A 27,296-nucleotide genomic window follows, 5' to 3' on the forward strand; every position below is an offset into this window, starting at 1 on the left:
ATCTAATACGTCCAGTTGCTTCCTAGTCCACCATGGTCAAATCTGCATCTACCTTCTTTGAGTGAGCCTATGTGCTGGACCTCTTTGCCATTCTCTTTTCTTTTCACTCCATCAGATCTAAAAAGTTTTTGTTGGTTTATTAACCCTAGCTATGACCAAGCCAAGGGTTGATTGTTATCAGAGTGGAACACATTAACAACTCGCAACCATTACTGTGCTTGAAGTTGGTTTGCTACCTACCTCGTTTTTCAGTCTGGATCAGTCATGGGATTGAGCCGGTTCGCACCACTTCGGCAGAACCGGTAGCTAATTTTTTGTTGCCCAGGCCAAGAATGGACTGCCGGAAGTGGCATCCACACAGAGAACCGGTTGTTCACCTATTTGAATCCCACCACTGGTCTGGATGCAACATGAAACTATGATTCATGAGCCCAGAAAGCATTCAGATGTCCCAGCACAGGAAGAAAGCAGCTGTCTCATTGGATAAATTCAAGTTATACTTTGGCATCTGAGCCAAGATTTATCATGTTCAGGGCGGGGTGTGTGTGTGTCTGTGAGTAGCATCACTGGATGCCACGAAAGAATGCTACTTGTGGCACATTAATAAATACGCTGAGAGGGAAACATTCGTAAGAAAACATTACACAGAGTAGTAACAGTGCTAGATTTAACACTCTTGGGCTGAATAATCAAGCAGGTGAAGCCAAACTGCNATTATCACCATAAGAAATCCTCAGGTTGATGCTATGCCAAAAGATGCATATTATCATTCTTCTAATAGGCCTGCTGCTCATGTTAACGGATGGAAAATCCCAATATTGTCCTCTCCTAACAAGTTTATTTTATTTTATTGTCACTTCACTGCTTAATAGCAGTGCTTTGATCAACACAGTTAACTATTTCACAAACCTGAACCTTCAAATCTGATCATACCACTGATCATAGAACAGAAACACTTCCGGACAGTATGTTATTCTTTAGGCCTAAAATAAGCAGTTAACTTAAGCTGAATATGAATGAGGAACATGGTTAGAAGAGGAGTGTGTGCATGCAGCCAAAAACATTTGTGAAAATCCTGACATGCCTTAAATCCTTAAGACCTTAACGATCATACTCTTTGCCCAAGATCCGTGTATCTTGTGAGAAAATCAGTTTAGTACATCAATGCCAAGGGATTGTGATAGTTGGGAAGGTAGAAAAAGACTTTGAGGTAGCCAGGAAGATAAAAACAAGGGGGAAAGATAGCACCATGTTTTGATGGAGACAAGGAAGGCTCTGGAGAGATTTAGGAAAATGTCAATTGCCCAGCTAGGACACAAATGCTAATTTCTTGGTCTTAAAAGAAACAAGGTCTCGTGTCCGGGCCTTTGCTACAAATTTTTCATGCAGACTTGGCACCGTCCCACCCGTGTCTGGAGCTGACCCGCTTTCAGCGTTTCGGAGATGGGAGACTCAGCAAATTGATTGGTCGCCTCCACTGTGGTCAGCCAAAAACTGTACTTGTTGGAAAAGTAATGGCACGTTCCTCGGGCACCGTTGCACTCAATGAAAGGGGTGGCACGGAAGTCCTCCAGGCAGGATCCGGGGGAGACCAGGGATTGGCCACCGCCTTCGGCAGCCGTGTGCTGAAAGAAAAAACCAGCCAGAGACGAATGTTGGTGTGAAGAATCATATCAACTGCGCTCCAGGAGACCAAATGCAACCATCTGAGTCAACATTGCCCTACGAACGTCTGGTTTCTGAAGGGTGATAAATCAGGATGGGTGCCCCAGCTGACAGCAGGCAGTCACAGCTAAATTCGAATCACTGGAGGTTTTCAAAAATAAACTGGGCCAACATTTGACCGGGATGGTATAAGGTCTCCTGCCTTGAGCAGGAAATTGGAGTAGAAGACCTCCAAGGTCCCTTTGAGCCCTAGGATTCTATGTTCTGTATTCATACTAAATTTGCTGTGTGTTTTCTCAGCAATTAAAAGCCTCATTGGGTGTCACCAAGCAGGCTAGGAAAGCTTACAAAATAAAGAATCCAATGAACATCAAAGCCCCTTTTTAAAAATTTTAACACAATGACCTCCCCCCCCCCAAATTAAAGCCACTAGAGTGCAATCTCAAAGGTGCTTTTCAAAAGGCAACTAGCATTTTTTGGAGGGGTGTTGTTTTTTGTTTGGAAACGTTTCACTTCTCATCCAAGAAGTTTCTTCAGTTCTGAAGAAGCTTCTTGAATGAGAAGTGAAATGTTTTCTGGGGGGGGGGGAACCCAAGAAAGTCCAGTTGCCTTTGGGACAACCATGACCTGGATGATTGAGAGCCTCCATAGACACTAAACTGCAATCCATTTTTGGTGATAGGATGAGCAAGGGGCTCACATGGCCCTTCAGTGGCAACTGGGAAGTATCACTGGTGGCCCTGAAGATCACCCAGCTAGACAGATCACATGACATGCCTCCAGAGTTGTGAATGCTCCAACACTGGAAGTTTTTTTAAGAAGAGATCGGACAACCATTTGTCTGAAATTGTATAGGGTTTCCTGCCTGAGCAGTGGGTTGGACTAGAACAGAGGTCCCCAACCTTTTGGGCACCAGGGACCGGTTCCGTGGAGAGAGGTTTTTCCACGGACCGGAGGGTGCGTGGTTTTGGGTGCTGCCTGCATCCTACAAATGGGACTTTGCTTGTCTGTGCGGACTGGTTGCTGGCATGCTGCGGCCTGGTACCGGGCTGTAGACCGGGGTTGGGGACCCCTGGATTAGAAGATCTCCAAGGTCCCTTCCAACTCTGTTATTCTATTCTATCCTAACATGAGCATGGATAGGTGCTCTGTGTATGTGCCCCGAAAGGACGTGCATTCCCACGCGTGGCGGTCCCTCTGGGGATCTCTTACCATGAGGAAGGAGTACCCAATCCAGAGACTGCGCCAGCCTTCGGGGCATTGTGGGATGGTGATGTCCTGGCTGTGGACAGCCACAGCTTGGGACGGTGCTTCACACACTGAGCAGCGACTGATGTACTGGGCGATTTGGTAGCTGCTGACGGGCATCATGGGTATTGGAGCCGTGGTGGAAAGCCAATATGATTTATCATTGCGGCTGGCGTAGTAGCACACTTCGTCGATGTTGCAATAAATAAAAGGCATCGTGCTGAAGCGAGGCAGGCAGGAGCCAGCAAAACCTTTGAGGGGTTAAGAAGAAGTGGAGACGCAAAGCATGGAATGGAGCATTAAAGGGGACTCTCGTTTCTGCAGCTGTGGCTGCAGGAGTACAGAGAGCCCCACATTTTGGTTGCTAAGGAAGGGAGTTCTTAAAGTCAGTTTTGCCCCATTTTATGACCTCTTTTACCACAGTTATTAAGCGAATCGCTATAGTTGTTAAGTGAAACGTGGTCCTTAAACGAATCTGGCTTCCCCCATTGATTTTGGCTGTCAGAAGCCGGCTGGGAAGGTGACAAATGGTGATCACATGGCCTTGGGGCAGCGGAACTGTCATGAATACATGCCAGTTGCCAAGCGCCTGAATTTTGATCACGTGACCACGGGGATGCTACAACGTCGTTAAGTGTGAAAAATGGCCCTATGTCACTTCTTTCACTGCCGTTGCAACTTCAAATAATCGCTAAACAAATGATTGTAAATCAAGGGCTACCTGTATAAGTGTGGCATGCTCAGAAGCAGCTGCCTGTAAAATCTCAGTTCCTTGACCCATGAGCATAATTGGAACTGGGGATTGGGGAAGCAACCCTCATAACTTTAAGGCTGGGTTGTAAATCGGTTATAACTTTGAACAGTTACTAAATGACCGGTTGTAAGTCTTTCAGATTGCATAATGCTTAATTCTTTAGCTAGAGTCTAGACCAGGGGTAGGCAACCTGGGCTCTTTTATGACTCGTGGACTTCAACTCCCAGAATTCCTGAGCCAGCCATGCTGAGGGGACAGGGAGAGGTTTCCCAGCTGAGCCACGCTGGCTCAGGAATTCTGGGAGTTGAAGTCCACAAGTCATGAAGGGGGCCATAGTTCCACCATGCTGGCTCAGGAATTCTGGGAGTTGAGGTCCACGAGTCATAAAAGAGCCAAGGTTTCCTACCCCTAGTCTAGACCAAGGGTGTCAAACTCGCAACGTCACTTGACGTGTTGCGACGTATTGCAACTTTTTTTCCATTGATGGCAATGGGGTGGGCACAGTTTCGGCATGATGCATCCGGCCCGTGGGCTGACAGTTTGACACCCCTGAGCTAGACTGTATTGGGCCATAGAGACAAACAAATTCTGGGCTATAAATAACATATTAATTGGACTTCCTTTCCTTCCCTCTCTCCTTCCCTTCCCTTTTCTCTTCCTTTCCCCTTCCTCCTCTCCCTTTCCTTTCCTTTCCTTTCCTTTCCTTTCCTTTCCTTTCCTTTCCTTCCCTTTCTCCTTTCTTTTCCTCTTCCCTTCCTCTTCCTTGCCCTTCCATCCCACTCCTCCTCCCCTCCCCTTCCTTCCCCTTCCCCTTCCCTTCCCGATATAAAATCTCTTTAATGAACGGAGGGATTCTTTCCTGTCCTCTTCTTTTCCCATTGCTTCCCCCCCTTTTTTTCAGTCTGGACACGTTACTTACCCAGATCTTGATTGTGGGACTTGTCCTGGCCTTTCACATAGAGCAAACTGTAACCTTCCCAGAGTTTGTTCATGCCCACCGGACAGGGTGGAATCTGGTCCGACTGGCTATGTTTCACCAAGGTATAGCCCACTCCAATGCTACGCCCTGGCATCCCTGGCAGCCCAGCCAGACCTGGATTCCCAGGACGTCCTGTGAAGAGAAAGAGGAGATTTCCATGCAGCCCATGATTGGATTCTGCCCAGCAAGATCTGGAGAGGGTTCATTCCCAACCTGCCCCATACAGATCAGTCTCAGCTGAAGGCCACACATCAGACTGGAGTTTGGCTTGTGCAAACCATCGTTTCCTTTACTTCTTGTAGGACTGCATTTTCTCCAGCTGCATATAAACAGATTACCTAAGGCACCCTTTTCTGCAGGGGTCTTCAAACTTGGGCCTTTTATGACTTGTGGACTTCAACTTGGCTGAGGAATTCTGGGAGTTGAAGTCCACAAGTCATAAAACAGCCAAGTTTGAAGGCCCTTGCTTTTGTGTCTGCCATGTGGGCCTTCCGAGCAGTGTTGACTCCTGGCTACTGCCTGGACAAGTCCTTGGAGTTTTCTTGGCAACATTTTTGGAAAGAGTTTGCTGTTGCCTCCTTCCGAAAGCTGATTGAGAGGGTCACCCAGATGATTTTGGGTCTAACGCAAGACTAAAAATTAGCTTCCGACTTTCTAGTCTATAATTACCATACCACGTTGCTATTTGTCTAAAATGCTATAGGGTTTCTTGCTTGATTAGAAGACCTCCGGGATCCCTGTTATTCTGTTATTGGCTCTCATCTAAAGCAAGATGTCTTTGGGAATGCCCCACTTTGACACACCCTGTTTGGTCAGGCTAGAACCTTCTTCCAGAAGTACCATTTAGGAACAACTGATGCCTTATTTATCCTGCTTGCAGACAAGACCGGTCTTTGGAAAACTTGGCGCCAAACACTTAAGGAAGATCTTAAGATTATTAATGTCTCTTGGGATGATGCCAGACATCCTGTGACTGATCAAAACCTCTGGAAAACACTTGCTGTCCAGTGTGCTCTACACAGAATCCAATGAAGATGAAAAAGAATCTTCTATGATAGGGGTCCTCAACCTTGGCCACTTTAAGACTTGTGGAATTCTGGGAGTTGAGGTCCACAAGTCTTAAAGTGGCCAAGGTTGAGGACCCCTGTTCTATGAAGATTAACCTTTGTGGCATATACACATCAGCAGTGTTCCACACATCATTATCGGTCATTGTTATCTTACAGTTTTTATAGCACTTCAAGTTGGAAGAAGCTAACACATGTAAGCTTACCTTCAAATCCTGGTAGCCCCAGAGTTCCTGGAGAACCTGGGTCTCCTACCATCCCAGGAGAACCTGGTAAGCCATTGATTCCCACCTGGCCAGGTATGCCTGCCTTTCCTTTTGGACCTGGTCATCAATATAAAAAAAATTGTCCCATTCATTTCTGATAACCCATTCCATTCAGAAGTCACAAGAGAAAGATACCCTTAAGAACAAGAGCGGTTTATCTTTGCTTGGAATTAGTCTACTCTAATGAAGAGAAAGACTAGTAGTGACGTGATAGTAATGTTCCAATATTTCAGGGGCTGCCACAAAGAAGAGGGGGTCAACCTATTCTCCAAAACACCTGAAGGCAGGACAAGAAACAATGGATGGAAACTCATCAAGGAAAGAACCAACCTAGAACTAAGGAGACATTTCCTGAGTTAGAACAATTAATAAGACATTTCCTGAGTTAGAACAATTAATAAGTGAATCGGTCTGCCTCTGGAAGTTGTGGATGTTCCATCGCTGGAGGATTTTAAGAAGGGATTGGACAATCACTTGTGTGAGATGGCATAGGTTCTCCTGCTTGAGCAGGGGGTTGGACTAGAAGACCTCCAGGGCCTCTTCCAACTCTGTTCGTCTTTTATTCTGCTTTTACACAGAATAAAAAACTTAAGATCTGATTATGGTTTCTCTTAGAAGCTAGTATTCAAAGTATCCTACTTGAAGCCTGAAGGTCTTTGTAGGTAACCACGGGAAGATGGATCCTCCCAGGATTCTTTAGAGACCACCTTCTACAGAGTCCCAGCTTTACATATGGGCAATGTAACTTTCCCAGTTTTGTATACTATGCCCATTTCTCTGGACAGTGTAACTTATTTTACCTTGTGATCCAGTTTGCCCCTGGAAGCCAGGGTCTCCATTTAAACCAGGGTTGCCATCATTTCCGGGCAATCCCATTAAGCCAGGAGGAGCTCTGATATCTTCTGGTGTTTGGGTTAAGCCTGGAGATCCTTGCAGCCCAGGAAAACCTATATAACGCAGAGGAAGCATGACTTGAAAAATGACATTCATGGGATATCCTACCAATTTGGTTGTAAAAGCCAAGGTCACATTTTTCTGTCATTGTTAGAGTGGACAATGCACAACAATCATGCAACTGAATTGCTAACGTGTAGAACATTCCTCCCTCCCAATCATTCTTCTGGTCTTCAATCTGCAATTAAAGACGTCTCAACCTGGAGAATCCCACAACATCTTCAACTTTTCAAAAAAGATCATGGTTAAAAAAAAAAGACTCCAAAGTAACCCAAGGATGCCTCACAAAGTAGAGGAATGTCCTATAAAATGGCATATCTACCTGTCTGGAACCCCAAATGTAGCACCCAGGGAAGCAGTGACCACTTTTGGACCACCACGTCCTCCTGAACTGATATAGCAGGCCAAGTTCCATAAGTTCTGAACATTGGTAAACATCTCTACCATAACTTCAACTTCAAAGCAAATTTGAATTTGGGGTTCATCCTAGATTCTAGGATGATGTTAAGCCTGGTACAGTTGGGCTAAAATTCATTGGCATTCATTGGCATCCTTCAGTCTTGAGAGACTATGGTATCGTGCTCTGGAAAGAGGTCCTAAAGCAGCATCTGGTGTGACTAAAAAGGCCAATTTGAGAGTGGCAGTCCCTTCCACACCGAGAGCAGATGCAATCTTTCCCCTGTCCAGCCCCCAGATTTCGCTGGTTCCGGGACTGCCTCTTTGCCTCAGCCTGCCGCACAAGTGTCTTTTCGAATTGGAGAAGGCCATGCTGCGTCTCTAGCCTCCAGGCTGAACGATCAGAGGTCAAGGATTCCCAGCTGTTAATGTCCATTCCCAAGGCCTTCAGATCCCTCTTGCAGATATCCTTATATGGCAGCTCAGGTCTCCCTCTGGGGCGCTTTCCCTGCACTAATTCTCCATACAGGAGATCTTTTGGAATCCGGCCGTCAGCCATTCTCACGACATGCCCAAGCCAGCGTAGACGTCGCTGTTTCAATAGTGTATACATGCTAGAGATTCCAGCACATTCCAGGACTGTGCTATTTGGGCCTTTGTCATGCCAGGTGATGCCGAGAATACGTTGGAGACCGCGCATATGAAAGGTGTTCAGCTTTCTCTCCTGCCATACGTAAAGGGTCCAAGATTCACTGCAATACAAGAGTGTGCTCAAGTCGCAGGTCTATAGACCTGGATCTTTGTATGTTCTGTCAACTTCTTTATTAAGCCATACTCTCTTTGTAAGTCTGGAAAATGTGGTGGCCACTTTACCAATACGCTAAAATTAGGGAAGCAAGAACTACAGTATAAAGATTTCAGTAAGACATCCCGAGTGCTCAACCTTGCCTGGTTAGAGTTGCTGTTTATGAGATACGGATTTTCAATTGCTGAATATCTGCTCTTTCTTCCATTCCTTGCCAGCTTCCTCATAACCTCTCATAAAGGGTGCATAGCCAATCATCTGTCTGATGCTCATGCAGTAATCCTCAACTTACAACCATAATGGAGCCTGCCCATGACAGTTGTAAATCATGACAGTTGTAAAGCAGGTCAGCCAAACGGTCAACTAGATTTTACGACTTTATTTTTGCAGCAGTTGTGAAGTGAATGTGGAGACTGTAAAGCAAGCCAATTGTTTGCTAGGGGCTGGTTTTGCTGAAAATCAGAAGCAAAGGATGGTTTTTGACAAAAATGTTGTAAAACACGAGTCACGTGACTGTGGGATGGCCCAAACGCCTGTAAATGCGTGCTGGCTGCCGAGAGCCTAAAATGTGGTCATGTGACTGCAGGGAAGGAGGCCACTGGGATTCTGGAACTGGGGAGGTTAGTCATAACTTCAAAGGATTGCTATGTGATCAGTCATAAATTGAGGATTACCTGTCTGGTTTGATCTGGAATTACATGCATTTTCCAAGACTTACCTGGACGGCCTGCTTTGCCCTTTGGCCCAAGGAAACCTGGATCACCTGCCGGTCCATCTTGCCCAGGCTTTCCTATGAAACCTGGGTCCCCTCTGAATCCTGAGAGAGAAAAGAGAAAGATCAGTGGTGGGCTTCTAAATTAGGCAGGACTGAAAATTCATCAGACACAGCAGTTTCTCCTTGTTTAGAACAGGGCTTTTCAACCTTTTCACCCCTTGTACCACTTTTAGGATATGGCAATATCCGAGTACCACCAGTCGCCTAGCAAGGGGTCAAAAACTTGATGACTAAAAAAAAAAGGAAAAAAGTGATAAAGTACAGGTAGTCCTCGACTTACAACAGTTCGCTTAGTGACTGTTCGAAGTTACAATGGCACTGAAAAAAGTGCCCCCCAAGCCACAGCCAAGCAAGACACCTGCCCACCCACCCGGCCGCGCTCTTCCTCCTGTCCGAGGTTTTCATTGTTGTGAGGCATTTCTGTTGAGGATTGGCAGCGGGGGTGGGGTGGGGGGTGTTTGGTTTTTATTCCCCCCGTCTGCTGGGTGGCTGCAGCAGGTTTTGATCACTCCACATGACCCTGGGACACTGTGACCGTCATAAATATGAATCAGTTGCCAAGCATCTGAATTACATCACAAGACCCTGGAGATGCTGCAACATTCCAGATGATTGGTGCTTCTTAAGGGCTCAGCAGAAGTACCAGGATCAGCGCCGAGCTCCAGTTGGAGCCTGGCGCTGATCCTGGCGCTTCCGCTGAGCCCTGACAGCCCTGCAGCTCCAGCCATCTCTCGCTCAGGCTTATGCGGTGCTGCCACCAGTTCAGCTCATTTCTCTCCCCCGCTACCACTTTTCTAGGATGGTCGTGTACCACCTGCCAGGTGCCAATGTACCACAGGTGGTACCCGTACCACTGGTTGAAAAGCCCTGGTTTAGAACACTTTGACAAACACTGAAGTTGCTTTGATATCCACCATGCCAGGCTGTATGACAAAAAAACGGGGACTTGCGCCCCTCCTCAAAACCTCAGTATGGATCTCAATTTGGAGGCCTTTGAGGATAAATTCCCTTTTTACTACTCTTGTAATCCCTTAATTCAGGGTAGAGTCAGAGCGACTGAATGGAGCTGAGCGTTTACTGGCTTGGTGCCCTTCCTGAGTTTGCAGCAAATATTCTCTCTTTGCCCCCTGAGAAACATCTGCCGCTACATAGGATTAAACCATCATAATACCCCTCAGACTCCAAAAACCAAGAAAGATACACTGAAGTTCTTCTCAGGGGTGCCCTTTATTGTTTTTTGCCCATAGGCAAAACCTTGCCAAACGAAAGCAAACTACTTACACCATTAAACATATATTGAGAACACCTAGGGAGGTGCTGTCTTCACCCTCTTTCTCCCACACAAACTATCTAAACTTCATTGTCTCTTACAGCCCCTCCCTCCTGGGAATCCAGACTACATTCCACTACATCTCCTCACCTTTGAAACCTGATTCTCCAGGGGGTCCACTAAATCCAGGGATGCCTGCATTGCCTTTGAGGCCTGAGAAGCCAGAAGGACCGGTGGGGCCTGGATTACCTCGATCACCTTGATTGAAGGCTGGGCCCGGAGGTCCTGGTGGCCCAGGAGGTCCTTGGAAGCCTGGACAAAGAAGAAGCCAAGGAGATGTTGCCAGTTAGTCCTTGGTCTGCTATACGAGTAACCCTTATCTCATTCCAGCAGCTCCAAATCCTGAAACTGTGTCCGTGGGTTGCCTAGGAAGTTGTTGAGAGGCCCCTTTAAAAATGATTGCAGGTAGTCCTCATTTAGCAACCCTCACTGGGAGTGGACACTTGGTCGCTAAGTGAAATTGTAACTGTGCTTATGATCTGGCTTCAGCTTTCCTTTGGATTACAGACCTGAGAAAGTCATAAATGTGAGGACTGGTCACAAAGTCATTTTTTTTTCCATTACCGTGAATGGTGGCTAACTGAGGCAGTTGCTAAGCAAGGATTACCCGTATTAAAAAGCCGATCTTCCAACATGGCCACTTTCATTTGATGTACGAAAAAACATCAGATGAAAAGTATCATTTGGCCCTTCAAAGAAGGCTAACGACAACAACAAGAACAACAACAAAGCAGCTGGAGCATGACTTGAACCCGACTGGCATTGGCAAAATCCCCCATCAGTCAATTGCAAAAGGCAGCTTTGCTTGGAGCAGCTTATATCCTGGCATTACTACCATCAGATATCCACACCTGCCTATCTCAGGCCCTTGGGAAGGACTTGATGGTGGATAAAACTGCCAAATGCAGTTTGAACATCTGGCTGATTGTGCAAACAGCCATAATAACATCAACCACTACAACGCATCACTTTTTTTGCATTTGGAGAAGGCATGAATTAAATTCCTGATGGGCTCAAACACCTAACAATCCATCCAAGCTCTTCAAGAGGAGAAATTAGTGACTTCAAGAGATCTGGAATCACACATAAGCTGTGTTTCCCCAGCATGCTTGTCATTGAATTAAACCATGATTCTAGGTTTCAGCAATCCATTGAATAAAAAGTTAACCTTGAGGCTTGGCTTTGTCTATCAGGCTAAGTCACAGCTAACCAAGTTTAATATATATCCTGGGAATGCAGGTGTTAGATTTGTAACACGTGATGCAACCCTTGTCATTATTTCTCGATCCAGCTTAATTTTTCCTTGTGGACTTTTTTCCGTAAGTAAATAAAGTTATCCTCTTTTTTAAAGTAGGGTTTCATTATTTTTTTTAGAACCAGAGTGTATTCAATTGTGGTTATTAAATAAATGACAATTGGCTGAATTTGCAACTACTCTAGACCATAAATCAGGGGTCTTCAAACGTGGCCCTTTTATGACTTGTGGACTTCAACTCCCAGAATTCCTCAGCCAGGCACGCGTGCCTGGCTGAGGAATTCTGGGAGTTGAAGTCCACAAGTCATAAAAGGGCCACGTTTGAAGACCCTTGCCATAAATCATGGACTTATTAGCCACAAGGGTTAGGTTTACACATGTTAAATCAAACCTGCACAAGGGATACTACAACCAGTTTGTAAATGAGATCTTCCCGTAAAAACCCATCCCAAAGCTCTCTGCTTCCATACCTGGCAGCCCATCTTCTCCAGGACGTCCAGCATCACCAGGCTTTCCAGGAATGTCTGAAGGCACAGAGGTGCCAGGGGGGCCTCGCACACCAGTGGCACCTGGGCTCCCAGGAAGACCTAAAAGGACATCAACCAGGGGTCTGCAACCTAGACAACTTTAAGACTTGTGGACTTCAGCTCTCAGAATTCCTCAGCCCAAGGTTGCAGATCCCTGACAGAAACAAACGTTTCCCAGACTCTGCATTGCTTAGGAAAAAAAGCCTGGAGGAGAGAATGTACATTAATTGACTAAACTTAAGGATGTAATAAGGTGATGGTCATGCTGGATTTGAAGCTTCTAATTCTGCTAAGGCGAAAAGGCCAAAAACACAAGGCAGACCCAGAAGATGGAGTGCCAACATCAAAGACACCCTACTGAGGTTGCCAGAAGTGCAAAGAACCAGAGCTTTCGACACCTGAAGTGGTAAAAGAGAAGGAAGAAAGAAGAAGGAAAAGAGGAGGAGGGGAAGGAGAAGGGAAAAGAGGAGGAGAAGAATTCTGCTAAGTATCAGCATCCCTGTGATGACCCAGGGCCCCGAACGGAGGCAAAGCACTTAGCTGGTCAGAATAATTGTCTTTGTAAGCACTGCCAACGTTCACCCAACAGCCCCCGCATATGCTGGCACAAGTTCAATAAAACAGTCAACGGAGTTCAACAGTTCTTTAAAGTAAAACAGATAACAAAGTATGATCTTTTCCACGCCCAGCTTGCCTGTAACCTGCAAATTGCAAAACGGAGGACAGCAAGGAGAATTCAGCAGGAAACAAACTTGATCCAAAATACAAAGAGTCCAGGTACAAGAGCTCATGTCACAAGAGTTCACGTTTGTTTCCGGCAAATGCCCCACCCCACAGCGTCTCCTTAAATACCTACTCCCCAGGTGTGCCTTGTGGAGTGGGGCATGATGCTCTCCTCCTGAGCAAGTGAGCCTGCCTCCGTTGTTCCCTCCTCCTCTCTGCTCTCCTTGCTCTGGGATCTGGTGGGGAGGGGCCTTGCTCCTCGCCTGAGCCCTGCCTTCCCTGTTCCAAACTGGAAGGGCCCTGGCCTGCTTCAGCCTGCTCCTCCCCATAGTCCTCCGAAGCCACAGACACCCCCTCTTGGGACTCAACAGGGAACTCCATGTCTTCCTCAGAGTCAGGCTTGGACGGAGGCATGACAATCCCTGAGACAATCTCTCTTCCCCCCCCTTCCAAAAAAAAGGCAACCAAATACGAACTGGGCATACTCAGAGGAGTTACAAATGTTCAAGGTTTGGGAGGAAAATCTGGCATAGGGATAAGGAGAATGCAGAAGAAAACATGGCCAGATGGAACTCAGCAAAGATCTTGCATGCTCCTTAGTATAGCTTGTGAGCCTTCCTTTTCCATCAAAAGCCAGCTAGGGCTTCCACACTCACCCAAATATACTGTCCCAACAATTGTCCATTGTCTCAACAAGGGTTAAGTAGAGTTGGAGTAGATTGGTATTTAAGTGGGAGACTAAGAAGTCAAGTCCGGAGCTATAGGCTAGGGCAAAAATAGAAGGGGAAAAAACAACAGAAGGCAGCCATGGAAGATCACATTTGTATACATTGCCAAGACATCAACATGGATGTTATGACTGGGCATCAAGCTTGACCATTTTTACAAGATTAATTCTGCGACTGAATTTATCCGAGCCCTCAAAGGAAGATATTTTCCTGCATTCTCAGCAAATTTAAAAATCTTTTTTTATTTAAAAAGTTAATTGTTGAGGGGAAAGGAGAACCCTACTTTTCATTTTGGATATAACAACCTTAGAAAATAATCTGATAGAATTAAATGTTAAGTAATTGAATGTTAAATGCTTGGATTTATCATACTTGAGTAGAGTATTCCTTATAAAAATCCTATAAGTTATGTGTGGCTTATTTTGCAGTGGAGTATAAAGGGTGTCCTTTGGATACCTTCATGACAAGTTCAGATGGAGGTAAGATATGAACCAGGGTCTTCTCAATCTTAATAATTCTTGGCATCATTAATGATAATTTGAATGCTGTTACAGCTCTTGATGCTATTCAACTACAGTGATGTCAGAATCCAATTATATTTCATTTCTAGCTACCTACTCTGATAAAAACCCATTTCTTACTGTCTCTAGATTCTGTCATATTACGAAAGGGGAGGAGGATAAGCAAGGGGGTTTTATGACTCTCATTTCCTTCATTAAACTACAAAATGACTGTATGTTGATTCTCATCAAGAGGACTGACCATAACAATATGGCCATCGCCTTTCATCTACTCTCTCTCTGAAGTCTCCCTTTTGCGGGCAGTGAGGGAAAAGGGGGGAACAATGCAATGCCTGGGATCTGGGAAAAGGGAGGATGAGTGATCATCGCCTGGAAGAACTGTGGGGTGGGGGCTGCTTGGGAACACTTTAAAACATTGAAGGAGGGGAGAGAATTCCCCAGATCCTGTCTAGCATGCCTGCAATCATTTTCTCTTAATAAAGATGCCTGTTGGAAGAGTTATTCCAAGAGTTCTGTCTTCTTAAGATGTAAAGTGAGGTGGGTCCTTACAAGTACTCTCTCTCTTGCAACTTCTATTATTTACCTATTTCTCCTGCAGGCCCTTTTGGTCCACGAAGACCAGAAGCTCCAAAGTGGAAACTGGGTTCACCTCGTTGACCTTTGACACCTGGAATTCCTGCCGGTCCAGGGAGTCCGTTTTCATTCAGGCCTAATAAAATGAGAAAAACCATGAACAGCAGTTTGACCCAGCCCTTGTTTACTAGCAATTGGTAATACTTGATGGCTGAAATAAATCCCAGGGAACCAAATTTCCACGAAGTTGGAAAAGCACATTCCTGTTTCGGTAGCTATGATACCTCAGAATTTGACAGCAAAATGGGAGAAAGCAAAATACGGCTTTGGGGAATCTGCAGGAAAAGGATTTGAAGGGCCCAAGGATTTTAGATGCTTCTACAGGGAGCAGCCAAATGCCAAAACATGGCTGATGACATCATCGCACCACAGTCTCAGTTCACGTTATTTGTGGAATTCTTGGTGCTCTCCAGACTTGATTATTTTCTTGCAGATGTTTTGTTACCGAACAGATAACATCATCAGCGCCTGTCACTCAGCTTGATTAATTGACTTGCACTGGTGAGGTTACCTAGCTGGGTAATGAAATGTCTACAAGCCAACAACCAAGAACTCCACAGCTCAACGCTGAGCTACAGAGATTCTCTTCTATTGGAATCACACATTTGCGTCAGAGGTTGGACAAAATAGAAGCATTTAGAGGAAGAAAATACTGCATTTTTTGGCCTTATTGTGGAAGCCTTCAAGGATGTCTCAATTTACCTTGTTTTCCAGGTGAGCCCTTAGTGCCAGGTAAACCATTTAGGCCAGTCAGTCCTGGAAATCCTGGGTATCCTGTAGATACATTTTAGAAGGTTTGATGCTGCTGCTGCTGCGTATTTATTGTTTTTACCTACTACAAGAACATGGTAGATGTTTGGGCAAGAGACCCGCACGGAAGCTTGAAAAAAGCTTTGTCTGAAGACAAAAAACAATTCAGTAACATAATACAGCACTAAATAATGTCAAGGTCACGCAAGACGTTTTCCAAAGAAGTTGAGAAATTCTGGACCACGGCTTGTCAAAGTAAGAAAGTGAAACAAAAATCTTGGGAGTAGAATCCTTTACAGTAGACTTCTTCATTAAAAAGACCCTATCCTGTATGTCAGCGAAGACTCAATCATCCAGGCCAACGGTGTCTAAAGGTTGAATCGTGGCAATTGGACCAAACTTTGTTAATCTGAGACATTTCTTTGCTCATCCGAGCAACTTCATCAGAGACCCTGTTCTATATCCTCATCATGTATGAATCCAGTTAATCGATCCTGAAGTAGGAATGGCCTGCTGGGATTGGCGAACCGAGGACACCTAGCAGTCATCAATTGCGGATTTCTCCCTGACCTAACTGCTGTTAATAAGTGAAGGAAAAGTGAATTCATCATTTTTCTTTCAGTGCGGTGCCAAGAGTTTTTGCAAGATTTGGTTTGCTATTCCAACCCATAATTTGAATTTCTCTCTAAAGTAAGGTTTTCAAAGAACAACTCCAAAATGCAGCACAAACCTTTTGGTCCTGCAGGGCCAGGAGATCCAGGAGATCCAGGCAATCCTGGAGGTCCACGTTGCCCAGGATTACCTGGAAAACCTGGGCTGCCTCTCGCAGATCCAGGAAAGCCTAAAGGGGGAAAAGAAAGAATTTACATTTGGAGCTCCCAAAGTTGCAGAATATATAGCTACATAATGTTAAAATCTTCAAAAGCCGTGAGTCTTACTTAACTGAACCCTAATGAAAGGGAGTTCCAAGGACACAAATTTAGAATTAAGGAATGGAAACACAGGACCAAAATATCAAGTATTTAGCACCTACTTAAGTTGACAGCTTTATGAGTTATGAACCAACGTAAGAAGGTTTCCAGAGTTTTCTCATCTAGACACTGATCAAATCTAAGCCACCTTAGATTCAGCCAGATTGGATAAGTCTCCCTTGAGTTAAGGTCAACTCCTGGGGACTACACAAGTACATCCATAAATATTTTTTGGGCAAAAACTTTGTCAAAATCGGACGAGATTTGGATGATCTTGCATGAGAATTTATGCAGAATATTCTTGTGAGAGTTCTGGATGCAAAATAGCTGCTAACCCCTCTGCCTTAGAAGATCCACCTTGCAAATGACATGTCTTTGCCCCAAATATGAAAAACAAATGGCTTTGGTTACCTCTTGGTCCTTCTTGTCCAGGGTTTCCTGGTGAACCTTTCTGTCCATTTAGTCCAGGATCTCCTGGGTATCCTGGGTCACCTTTTGTTCCTTGGACACCTGTGATACCTTCAAAAACCGTAAGATGACCCATTAAAGTGCCATCTTCCCCAACCTAGGAAATTCTTGGAGTTGAAAATTTGTACCCCTGTCTGATTTTTTTCCCCCTCCAGTTTTCACATCTCTAAAATGAATGAACTCAGTATTTCCATGGGATAGAAAAATTCCAAAATCATGCGTAGGAATTTACTCCCTTTTTAGCAGGAAATGAGCCGACAAATGTCTATTCGTAAAGCATGTCAACAGTCACTCAACCATGCTGGGGGTTCACCGGGATTTCGCTTGACAAGGACTTCATTTCTAAGGATTGTAAGAAAGTTAACACTGATCCCTTAAGAAAGGTGGTGTCAGGCTCAAAGGATCAAGACCATACATTAAATTGCAGTTCAGAAGGTTTATTGCTCGTGTGCCTATACACACGACTCTAATCAGCTCAAGGTCAGTACTAAATTGGTGGCAGATAAGGGTCACCGGAATTCAAGTGGGACTGAACTTAGACCAGTGATGGTGAACCTTTTAGAGACCAAGTGCCCAAACTGCAACCCAAAACCCACTTATGTATCATCGAGTGCTGGGTGGGCATGGCCCATTGGGTAGGTGTGGCCCATTGAGTGGGCGTGGCTGCGGTGGTAATGGCAGACTGGGTGGGACTAAAAAGTTCAATCAATCAATTCCAACTTTGTGAGATCTTTTTTTTCCCCGCAAGAAGTTGAAATTGATTGATTGAACCTTTTTTTTTTTTTGCACATGGCGGCGGAGGCCTAAAGTGAAAAGGTTTTATAAAACCCAGCTGAAGGCCTAGGACTGGGGCGATGGCACGCGTGCCCACAGAGAGGGCTCCATGTGCCACCTGTGGCATGCGTGCCATAGGTTCGCCACCACGGACTTAGACCATTTGTGGAAATATAATGATTCTAAACTGATGATATGCTTAACTCCTCCCCCCAGCTGTGTGCTCTTCTCCTACAAGTGGACTTTCAGTTAATGTATAGTAAAAGTAATCTAAGGTAAGCTTACTAGTTCCCCTTCCTTGAGTCATTGTAGGCTATTGATTTCTTATTTACCTGGAAGCCCTCGGTCCCCTCGTTGGCCCTTAGGTCCCACACCACCTGGGATTCCTCGGGTTTCCCCTCGGTCACCTGAAAAAGAAAAACAATCATCTGCTTTTTATCTCAGCAGTTCTGACAACTCACCCCACTTCTCCCACGCCCAGAGTTTTCTGGGAAAACCCTTCGGTTTTTCCAGTACCATTTTCTCTTCCACATTTTTTTAAGGAGGTTTTTTTTTCCCCCAAAGAGCATAATCAATACAAATTTTAAGTTTAGATAAATGGAGAAAAGTAATAGAGAAGTGGAAAAGAACCATAGAAAGGGAAGTATAAAAGAAAGAAAGAATAAAAAAGAAGTGGCTTTCGATTTTCTTAACAGCTGTTATAAGTACATTTCTATTTTGCTTCTCTCTCTAAGGTTACATCGAGCTTTCCTTCTTTCCCTAATCTACTTTTTCTAATCATCTTCTCTATAAATCGTCAGTTCATTTTTTCCCCCCTTTCTCAGCAAAAAGTGTAAGACGATATCAATGATTTACCTTTTGGACCACGCAATCCGTTAATTCCTGGGGGGGCCAGTGAGCCTGGTATACCTTCAGCACCCTAATGAAGAAAGTGTCATGCAATAATCAAAATTAGCACTGAAATCAGCTTTCATGGTGGTGCGATTGGCCTCGTAGTATCCAGAGAGGAAGTTCCTTTCTAGTTACTATTATTGTGACCACCAGCTATCTGAAACGACGACAGTGACCGTGGGGATGCTGCAACGGTCATAAGGGTGAAAAACTGTCATGTCCCCTTTTTTAAGAGTTGTGGTAGTTGACCTGAAATGTACAAACTCAGAAAACTCACAAGGTAGCACAGAATGTTTTTTAAATACAGGTAATCCTTGACTTACGACCACAGTTGAGTCCAGAATTTCTGTTGCTAAGTGAAACCTTTGTTAAGTGAACTTTATGACCTTCCTTGCCACAGCTGTTAAGAGAATCGCTGCAGTTGTTAAGTTAGTAACACAAGTGTTAAGTGAGTCCATCTTCCCCATTGACTTTGCTCGTCAGAAGGTCCCAAAAGGGGATCACAAGATCCCGGGACACTGCGACCGTCATAAATATGAGTCAGTGGCCAAGCATCTGACTTTTGATCACCTGATAATGGAGATGCTGCAATGGTCGTAAGTGTGAAAAATGATCATAAGTCACATTTTTCAGTGGCTTTGTAACATTGAACGGTCACCAAATGAACTTTTGTAAGTTGAGGGCTACCTATAGTATATACAACATTGGGGGAAGGGAAATGTAATTTGTAGGGATTCTAGAGACTGGAAAAGGAAGACTGCAGGGTCACTGCCAACTCCAGGTTTTGATTTCCATTTGAAGAAACTTCTGGCAATCTATATCAGGGGTGTCAAACTCAATTTCATTGAGGACCGCATCAGCATTGCGGTTGCCCTCAGGGTGGGTGTGGCCAGGGTGGGTGTGGCCTATTTGGTGGGCGTGGAATCGGTGTAGCCTACTTGGGTGGGCATGGCCAGCTCTACATCGTTTGCGTCAAGGGTGCCTGTGGGGGCCTGGGCAGAAGTGGGATAGATCTGAGAGTCTCTGGCAGAAGGGGGTGGGACCGGGGCAAGCGCCAAGGCATGGTCCATTTCTTCATTCCTCACAAAGGGTGGCACCTCCCCAGCATGCACCCAGGGGGCGGGGCCAACACAGCAGGGGCTGGTTCCTCATTGTTTCCAGACGGCCTTGTGGAGCTAAGACTGAATGCGTTTCAGCATAGATGGCCACCACAAAATTGTACATTGGCCAGGGCCAAGGCAGCGGGGGCTGTTCCCTCACTGTTTCCAGGATGGCTTCATGGGCCACATGAAACCACTTCATGGGCCGCATCCGGCCCCCGGGCCTTGTGTTTGACATGTCTGATCTATATAGTGCTACTCAACCCAACAGCAAGATCAACAGCTTCAAGGAATTTCACCTAGATTCCTCTCCCAGTTGTTGATTGTGTGATACGGGAGATCCAGGGAAATGCAGAGAAGCTGTTTCCTGACTGTATCCTCATGTCTTCTGCCAAAGCAGACCCAGAGTTCCTTTTGAGTAGACGTTATACAGCTAGTGCATTTCTACCTCATGAAGAATATATGGACCAAAACCTTATGAAGGACCCAAAGGATCCTGAAGTTGTTAGGAGCTCACTAAGACACCCAAAGTCTAAAAGTAGTGGCCACTTTTAGTGGAAGAACAGTGGAAGTGCTTCCCACCCAACTAGGAGGAAAAAAGAGAAAGGATACTTACTCTTCCCCCAGGCATTCCAGGAAAGCCTGAGATGCCACCAGATCCCTTTTGTCCCAATAACCCAGGACGACCAAACGTTCCTGGAAAACCTGGCTCTCCTGGCTGTCCTTTCTCCCTAGATGGCGATCCGGATCTTCCTGGAAGTCCCGGCTGCCCCCGGACCCCAGGAGCTCCTTTTCCCCCTACAGAAAGAGAAACAGTGATACAGTGGGTCTAATGCTTCTTTAAAAATGCAGATTGGTTAGGTTTCACCTTGCCTACCACCAGCCTATTGTGAGATGAGTTACCGGTTGAAGGAGGCAATGCTACAATAATTAGAGATTTCTTTCGCAAGGCAGGCAGTGCCGGGACTAGCATTCTGCTTTCCAGAACAATTAACCACAAGGCGTTCAAACCAGTCAGTCCTAGAAGAGATCAACCCCGACTGCTCTTTAGAAGGCCAGATCCTGAAGTTGAAACTCAAGTACTTTGGCCACCGAATGAGAAGGAAGGACTCACTGGAGAAGGGCCTAATGCTGGGAAAGATGGAGGGCAATAGAAGAAGGGGACGACAGAGAATGAGGTGGCTGGATGGAGTCACTGAAGCAGTAGGCGTGAGCTTAAATGGACTCCAGAAGATGGTAGAGGACAGGAAGACATGGAGGAACATTGTCCATGGGGTTGCGATGGGTCGAACACGACTTCGCAATTAACAACAACAACAACCACAGAAAAAGCAGGGTGGTCCTAGTTCTCTTCTGATGGTCATCCCTGCATCCTCAAAATATTTCATTTCTAGCTCCCAGGTCAAGTAGCCATTTGTGCGTAAATGCTGCCTTGGGTGGTGGACCAATGGAAGGTGTAGCCCAGCGTCTTGATTTCCGCAGCCACAGTTTAAAAGAATGGAGTCTCCCTCTCTGTTGCCCATTAGAAGGAAGCAAGTCTCCCACAAATGGAGATTTGGGGATCCTCACCTATCTGTAATGAAATGCTCACGAGCATAGGCAAGAGCAGATTTCTTTGATCTAGATTGGTTAGGTAGGAGTTCCAATATATCTCAAGGACAACAGGACAAAGAGAGTCAGCTTGAACACCTATCATGGCCCACGTAGTTCAGGATAAAAATAAAATGGACGTTATCTGATGCCAAACACATACCTCTTGGTCCTGGATACCCTCTCTGTCCAACCAGTCCAGAATCTCCTTTATTCCCTTTGAATCGGAGGGCCACCTCTGGGGGTATGGAAATGGGAGGGCCAGGAGGACCATGGACACCTCTGTCCCCTGCACAAAAGAAGACAGAGGAACGCAGCAAGATGCTTATTCTGCTTATACCAGTGGTGGTGAACCTATGGCACACGTGCCAGAGGTGGTACTCGGAGCCCTCTCTGTGGGCACACGTGCCGTTGCCCCAGCCTTGCCTCCCCCACGACCCCCTCGCCAGCAAGCCCCTGGAGGAGAGTCGCCCCTGAGCATGGTCCACGCGGAGCAGTGCAGCCAAGGACATGGCAGCCAGGCAGCGTAGACAAGACTCTGCCCTCATGCCCCATTGCACACAGTTGATGCTGCGGGGCACGGACAGAGGGTGTAGCTGCCATGGCGCTGCTCGGCTGCCTGGGCAATCTGCGGCGGGCCCTGGAGGCGGTGAGTGGCCCTGCGGGCAGGCAGGGTGGGGCGGAGTGGGGGCGGGGCAGGGGGTGGAGCGGGGACGGGGTCAGTTTTTGGGCACTCGGTCTCTAAAAGGTTTGCCATCACTGGCCTATACTGATCCAGAGAGCACCAGAAGTATTTAGATCTTGTCTTAATTTATAGAACCTCAAAAGCACTTTGCGTATTACAATATATAGAATAGAAGAGGACTGAACTCTCAACCAAGGAACTTACTATCAGGAGTCCGGTTCAAAAGAACTACTTAAAGGACGACGGAGACAGCTGTAAGCAGGAAAGCGATTAACGAGTTGTTTCAGTTGCATAGCCCTAAGTGGCATTGCAAATAACTATAGTCCTAAGTGGCATTTTGCAAGGACACAGGAACCAGGGGGCCTTGGTGGTCTCTGAGTTTGGTTGAAGCCCCTAGAATATAAACTCAGAGCAAAGCCCACTCCTTACTAGCACTGGTGATGTAATGAAACATCTGCAAGAAAACCACCAAGCTCAGAGAGCACTAAGGACCTCCTCCTTCTCCTCTCTGCAAACCCTATGTCCTTCCACCATTGATGCTGTTGCTTAGTTGGGTAATGAAACGTCTGCAAGAAAACCACCAAGCTCAGAGAGCACCAAGGACCCTTCTTTTCCACCCTGAGCTACAAATATTCTCCTTTATCGGTACATAGAAACCAGGACTAAGTCGTGACTAAGACTTCATGGTTTTTGAGGAGGCATGTGAAATAGGACTTTGTATCTTAACGTGTATTCCGGGAGGCAATTCTGAACATTGGGCAAGAGAATTCAAGTCCTAGTTTCATCACTGCTGCCTGTGGCCTTCCGGGTGCGCTTCAAGGTGTTAGTGACAACCTTTAAAGCGCTCCGTGGCAATGGACCTAGGTATTTGCAAGACCGCCTCCTACCAAACACCTCCCTTCGACCAGTCCGCTCCCACAGAGAGGGCCTCCTTAGGGTGCCGTCGGCCAGACAATGCCGGCTGGCGACCCCCAGGGGGAGAGCCTTCTCTGTGGCAGCTCCTGCCCTCTGGAATGACCTACCCCCCGNTTTTTTGTATGGGTGTGTTTTTAGAGCAGGCCTGTTATTTAATTTGATTTTAGAACAGAAACTTGTGTATATTTATCGTGGTTTTTATTATCGCCTGTTCACCGCCCTGAGTCCCGTAAGGGAGATAGGGCGGTATATAAATTCAATAAATAATAATAATAATAATCAGAAAGCAAAGACAGCACATACAACAAAAGCTTTGGGGCTGGGTTGGTGTTACACCATGCTTCCTGCAAAATTGCTCAACTCACCTTTGAGGCCAGGGAAGCCAGAAAACCCAGGGCTTCCACTTCTTCCTGGTTCACCAGACGTTCCTTGGAGGCCATCCACGCCAGGAAGCCCAGGTGGGCCTGGCATCCCGGGAAAGCCAATCACGCCCAACGAGCCCTTTTCACCTGGTTTGAAACAACCAAGCGTTAATCTGAGCAAAGTACATGGAATTTTTTTTGGGGGGGGGGAAAGGAGGAGCAGACAGTCCCTGACTAACAACCATTCATTTAGTGGCCGTTCAAAGTTACGATGGCACTGAAGACAACGGCTTATGACCGTTTTCCACACTTACAACCATTGCAGCAATCCATATTCGTGTGATCAATCAATCAATCTGTTTATTACAGCCATAAGGCCAGACATATTCAAAATGTATTAACAACAGTAACAATTTTACTTCCATATTTACAGGATATAAAACCACCAAGCAATCAATATAGTATAATCCAAAATTCTCAGAATAAAACATCGTATTAAATTTTTTTTCAGACCTTAATAACGGTGCGACGTATTGTGCAAATGGTGGCACAAAATTGGGCACAAACCTGAATTGATATTTTCGGATCCTTATCCGAAAGTAGCAACTTTAGATAAAATTCATATCCCCTGCCTGGAAATTTCTTCAATATCGGATGTATAAGAATCTGTCGAGAGTCTTTATATAAAGAGCAATGAAGCAACATATGGCTTAGAGTTTCTATAGAGCCATCACCACATGGACACAACCGAAGGTGCATAGGAATGCCTTAAACTGTGTGATCGAAATTCAGACGCTTGGCAACTGGCATGTACCTACGTCGGTTGCTGTGTCCCGGCGTCACGTGATCACTTTCTGCGACCTTCTGACAGGCAACGTCCATGGAGGAAGCCAGATTCATTTAACGACCGTGTTACTAATTTAACAACTGCAGTGATTCACTTAACAACTGTGGCAGGAGAGGTCGCCCAATGGGGCCAAACTCAACTTAGCTAAAGAAATTTGGGGTTCAGTTGTGGTTATAAGTTGAGGACTTGCTGTAATCTTCTTCCGAGGCCAGTCTCCAAGCTCACAGGTTCATTCAGAGCAACCTGGAAGCTCAACCCAGGTCAAAGCCCACAATTCTCATTCAAGCCCGGGGCTATAAATTCGGAAAAAAATTACCTTTTGAGCCGGGAAAACCTGGAGTTCCGTCTGGGCCCCAGAGACCCGGAGGTCCAGGCAATCCTCGTTCTCCAGCCTCTCCTGGCCTTCCATTAAGCCCTGGGAGCCCTTTCATGCCGGCGGGACCTGGTGAACCAGCATCTCCTCTTGGTCCTTTTGTTCCAGGAAGCCCTGAATGGTTCAAAACCCAAACCATCACCGTGTTTTCCCCAGGACAACGTTTCTACCATGGCTGCGCCAACTTTCAAGAGCTTAACACTTAAAGCATTTTATCGGTGTAAAGCTAACTGAACTGCGGCAAAACAATAAAGTAAAATCATGCAGACTTTCTAAAGCACACAGGGTTAGAAATGTAAAAAAAAAAAAGAAGTATTAGTTGCCTAGTGATTAAGCGCTCTAGGAAAGCTACTGCCTATATACCAATGGACAATTGCCAACAGTGAAACCCCTTATGTTTGGGATAATTTAGGCATTATCAGTTACCATTTGGAAATAACGTGAGTCGTGTAAGGCTACCAAAGGGGACTAGAAACTTCTTGGCGTGTCACATTCCACTCTCTACTCTCATTCTAATCTAAATCATACCAAAATGTTTTTCCCAGTCTTTGCTTTTCCTTTATTCTAGGCTCTTGACTAGACAATGGACTGGGCTGGATTCCAGTGGAGAAAACCTATTAACGTTGAAGTACATGGATGAAATCACAAATTGTGCTTGACTTAAGGAAGACTAAATCACACTAGTGGCAGCAGTCAACTGGCTGTATCTGATCTTGACAAAGCTAAGCAGAATTGGACTTGGATGGAACACCAATGGACAGGACTGTAGTCTAGACGGTAAAATTATAAATCTTCCAGGAGAAAGCTTTGGCAATTCACATCCATGCTGTTGCCAGTAAAATTATCATGGGTGTATCTATCCAGTCACCAGAAGTCAAGCTCAATTTGACCTAGTCTTTACTTTTTAAAATTAAATTTAAAAGCTGAAGCGTGAGTAAGGCAGAACCTAAATAACAATCTGCAAAACTGTGCTGAAAACGTTAGAAATAACTTCGCTGATAAAACCAGCCCAACGGGGTGGAATTTAGCTTCTGAATACAGGGAGAGTCTTAATAGTCCAGATAATTTTTTAGACATGCAACAACTAAAATGATTAATGCTGGGAGGCTAAAAAAAAAATCTAACAAACTTTGTGCAGTTGTGACTAACATCACTTAAAAGCCACAGCTTCTTTTTCAGGAAAAATATAAAATTTCTGTAGATGGGGAAAAAAAAAACACACCAAAGATCTAAAATTAAGTGAAAGTCCCTGTTGGTTGAGTGATTAGTTGCCATTGAGTTGGTGTTGACTCTCGATGTCCAGACTGATAGACCTTCTCCAGATTTAGTGGCCACACAAACAGACCTTCTCCGGGATGAGAAGTCCATCATGCTCATGTACAGACCCCTTTTCAAAAAAAAGGTGAGGGCCACAATGCTTTGCAGGATTGAAATAAGGGGTATCACGATCAGTGCAAGTTCTACAGCAAAATCAGCTAGGCAGCTGTTAGTCCGAGAGATTTTATGCTACAAAGCCTTTTCTCTCACCTTGGCAGCCTATGTGGAGAACCCCCAAAACCAAAACAGTGTGACATCAGAAATGGAGAGATGATGGCAAATGGAACAGAAACATGGTGAGGAAAAACAGACAAAAACATGTGAACCAGGAAGAAAGCACAAGGCTGAGAATGAAGTTAATGACTTGGAAAATAACTGAGTTCTTCGTCTATGGAGATTCTCAAGTCATCCAGGTCGTGACTGTCCCAAAGGTGCTTTTTTTTCAAGGCAACTGGACTTTCTTTATTTTTGCTTGAAGACATTTCGCTTCTCATCCAAGAAGCTTCTTTAGAACTTCAGAACAAAGTCCAGTTGCTTTTTGAAGGAGCACCTTTGGGACAACTGAGCTCTTTCTCAACACAGCTTAGATCAAACATATGGATGGGGTTCCCTGGGGTTGGGTGGATGGAGACAGCAGATAGAAATGTGAATACTGGGCTGATGCTGGTGGTGGTAGAAATATTTGGGTAAGGGAAAGATTAGTTTCCTCCTGGATTTCCTTTGAACATTTTTTATTCCTCCAGATTTTGTTTTCTTTCCCTTCCATCCCGGGACTTCGTATTTTTATTTGAAGGAACTATTTCTGCTGTGGCATCAAGGTCAGAGAAGACCACCTTCTACCATCTTAATTGGCAGCTCAGTTATTCAGGATGTGGATTAGAGATGGATTCTCTTCGAGGTGAAGCATCCATGTATGCTCGTGTGGAAATATCTCAAGTCAGTGTAGATACTCTATATTGCAAGCAGAAGTAAACCAGTTCCTGGCACCTTCATTAAAAGGACCAGGAGGGTGATGGAAAGACATTTGCTGAGATTGTTGAGGGGCCACTGGATCAAGTAACAAAGGGAAACTGAGGACAGCCCGGCAGTTACAGCTGGTACAAAACCCAGCAATTGTTAAATTTAGTGCCTAAATTTAATTCTATTTAGAATCACTGACGTAAGGATTTGCAAGATAATTTCTGTTCCAGAACAAGAATGGCTGTGAATTATGCTTGGCATAGAGCTGAGCACTGTACTTGAACTGTTTGTATTCTTGTTTGACAATAGAATGGTTTATTATAGTGCCATTTATTAAACTCCAAGCAGTTTCATCCACAGGGGCTTGTGGCTATCACAACTGCAATACATCCAAGAGGCTTTTGAGAAATTAAGAAAACCAGTTTTCTGGTTATCTATAGAGATTCTCAGTCATCCAGATCACAGTTGTCCCAAAGATGCTTTTTCAAAAGGCAACTGGACTTTCTTTGTTTTGCTTGAAGATGTTTTGTTTCGCAACCAAGAAGCTTCTTCAGTTTTGAACTGAACAGAACTGAAGAAGCTTCCTGGATGAGAAGTGAAACACTTTCAAGGAAAAATAAAAGTCCAGTTGCAAACAGCACCGTTGGGACCTTCATTCTGGCTGCTT

At 45.2% G+C, this 27,296-nt stretch overlaps 1 protein-coding gene across 1 annotated transcript in view; it reads right to left on the reverse strand.

Annotated features, from left to right (window-relative positions):
* Positions 1-545: 545 nt before the first annotated feature.
* The window catches only part of COL4A6 (collagen type IV alpha 6 chain), a 177,125-nt gene continuing 150,374 nt past the window's right edge, over positions 546-27,296 (reverse strand). The window contains exons 29-47 of the mRNA XM_029282929.1: positions 25,880-25,888; positions 24,296-24,466; positions 23,136-23,279; positions 21,334-21,459; positions 20,197-20,378; positions 18,445-18,508; positions 17,922-17,996; positions 16,759-16,866; positions 16,107-16,217; positions 15,329-15,391; positions 14,577-14,702; positions 11,965-12,081; positions 10,330-10,491; positions 8,853-8,951; positions 6,780-6,926; positions 5,920-6,036; positions 4,587-4,778; positions 2,878-3,164; positions 546-1,625 (exon numbers count right to left, since the gene is read on the reverse strand). Coding sequence (XP_029138762.1) covers positions 1,371-1,625; positions 2,878-3,164; positions 4,587-4,778; positions 5,920-6,036; positions 6,780-6,926; positions 8,853-8,951; positions 10,330-10,491; positions 11,965-12,081; positions 14,577-14,702; positions 15,329-15,391; positions 16,107-16,217; positions 16,759-16,866; positions 17,922-17,996; positions 18,445-18,508; positions 20,197-20,378; positions 21,334-21,459; positions 23,136-23,279; positions 24,296-24,466; positions 25,880-25,888 — 2,555 coding nt within the window. The 3' untranslated portion in view covers positions 546-1,370. The remainder of the gene's footprint in view (positions 1,626-2,877; positions 3,165-4,586; positions 4,779-5,919; positions 6,037-6,779; positions 6,927-8,852; positions 8,952-10,329; positions 10,492-11,964; positions 12,082-14,576; positions 14,703-15,328; positions 15,392-16,106; positions 16,218-16,758; positions 16,867-17,921; positions 17,997-18,444; positions 18,509-20,196; positions 20,379-21,333; positions 21,460-23,135; positions 23,280-24,295; positions 24,467-25,879; positions 25,889-27,296) is intronic.

This window comes from Protobothrops mucrosquamatus, unplaced genomic scaffold, assembly GCF_001527695.2.
Source record: "Protobothrops mucrosquamatus isolate PMUCROS unplaced genomic scaffold, P.Mucros_1.0 scaffold_25, whole genome shotgun sequence".
Classification (NCBI taxonomy): Eukaryota; Metazoa; Chordata; class Lepidosauria; order Squamata; family Viperidae; genus Protobothrops; species Protobothrops mucrosquamatus.